The following is a 1,897-nucleotide window of genomic DNA, read 5'->3' as shown; positions in this document are numbered from 1 at the left end:
TTGGTACTAAACCTTTTATTCAAAGAATTACAATTTGCACAATAATGGTTAATCAGTTCATTAACTTTTATACACTGCATGTGCATGTGACTGCATTCTTTGGATGATACGTACTTAATTCGCATTACGCATTGAAACAAAAACAATTGATGTAAAAAATATTTTTGATTGACATCTTTTTCTCATTAAAATTATAATGGAATTTCGGTATTATCATCTTAGTCTTTAAAAATGCAGTGGAAACGTAGTTCCCTTTATACATTAAAAGATATTCGTTCAGTTAGTTTGTGATTGAGACAAAAAATGTTTACGTATTTAGTGTTTGTGACTTTGGTAGTTACAGTGGTTTATGCTGATTCAGGTGATTTATATGTTTATTAGTTGTTTGAGTGCAAATTATATTTAAATCTAGAAGTAAAAATTGTATAATTCCAACAGTATCTTCCTGTCCATGTATGGACAATTAAACGCTGTTGAAAAATTCTTAAACATCTATATAAATAAAATTGAATTGATGTTCGTTAGTCTGATTAAAACTCGAGAACGGCTGGGCCGATTGAGCTGATTTTGGTTTTAAAATGTTTGTCGTAGTCCAGGGTAGGTCTTAACGGTGAGTAAAACGTAATAAACGTAATATGCGCGCGATATTGTTTTTCTGTGACAGACAAAATTCCACGCGGGCGAAGCCGCGGGTGGAAAGCTAGTATAAAATAAAATAAAAAATTTCATAAGAGCGCTTGCTGTAACATTTTTTTTTATATTAATCTAGATTCTTAGAATGGCTCAGTTTATTAAAAAGTTACAATTTAATACATTATGTTAAAAGTTAAAGTAGGTCAGTATTATTTATTTTGTTATTTCTGTCCTTTGACTTAATTAAATCAGAGACAATTAAAAGTTAACAAAATATATCTTGTCTTTTGTGACGTCAACATGCTATGCTATTAAAACACACACACATCCTTTAATCAACAATCGATTTTCGTTCTTCAACAGTGTCCTTTATCACCAAATGCTATGCGAAAGACGACGAATGCATAACGAACTCTACAAACGCAGCTATACCAGTTTTCACTGCTGGTGTCCCCGAGTATGGTGTGGAAACATTGGACCCAGTAACCTTCGAGACCATAGACTCGTCTGCCCCTAACCTCAATTTGATGTTGGACTCTATAACCGTTNCGGCGCTCGGGCGAGTTAATAAAAGAAGCTACGCAGTCGTCGGAGCGCCACTACGTTTTCGTAATTCGAAGTGTAAACTTGAATAGTCGGACGGAGTTATTTTGATTATATTTTGAGTGTAACTTTTGTAATTATTTTAAAGTTAAATATATTTAGTTCAGTGAAGGCGTTGTTTCACTTTTCGTTAACAATAAATAGTAAATTATTTATTAGTAAATTCATACTACTAGGTATAATGACACGAGTACCTATTAATGATACGATCATGAAACAAGTGTTTATGTAACTAAAACCACACTATCTTAATTTAAAATATCAAATAAGGTAGTGCCTCTAAAAGTGTTGGGAGACGCTGCTCTATCTAATAAACTTTTCCATCGGGGACGTGACGGGAATCCAAACTAACCCATTCTTTGCTCACGCAGTTAACTTGGCTGTAATTGGATAGGTGGGTAAATGCTTTACCGACTTGTATTGCTAATTTTCACGTGTGTTACAGCGTTTGCGGTTTCACGGTTGGTGTAATGTTTTTATTACATTAACTCATGTTTATTTGCAAGCAATCATTTTTAAATGCTTTTGCTATGTTTTATTACACGCTGAATATCGGTAAGACATGTTAATACTAACAAAACCTACTAACACCAAAAAGATATTTCTGTATTGTCACACATGGTTCTGATAAATAAAAATATCTTTATCTTTAAAGTTGATT

At 32.9% G+C, this 1,897-nt stretch overlaps 1 protein-coding gene across 1 annotated transcript; it reads left to right on the top strand.

Moving 5' to 3' along the window:
* The first annotated feature begins 266 nt into the window (after nt 1–266).
* On the top strand, nt 267–1,268 carry LOC114366651 (uncharacterized). Its single transcript, XM_028323582.1, has 2 exons — nt 267–361; nt 997–1,268. Exons 1-2 carry the CDS (start codon nt 304–306, stop codon nt 1,266–1,268), a joined length of 330 nt encoding a protein of 109 aa, XP_028179383.1. The 5' UTR covers nt 267–303.
* Nucleotides 1,269–1,897: the final 629 nt, after the last annotated feature.

The sequence above is a fragment of the Ostrinia furnacalis genome, unplaced genomic scaffold, assembly GCF_004193835.3.
Source record: "Ostrinia furnacalis isolate ACB-3 unplaced genomic scaffold, ASM419383v2 OfSCF0651, whole genome shotgun sequence".
NCBI classification, from domain to species: Eukaryota; Metazoa; Arthropoda; class Insecta; order Lepidoptera; family Crambidae; genus Ostrinia; species Ostrinia furnacalis.
The sequence above is the reverse complement of the archived record's forward strand: the minus strand, read 5'-3'. Positions and strand labels throughout refer to the sequence as shown.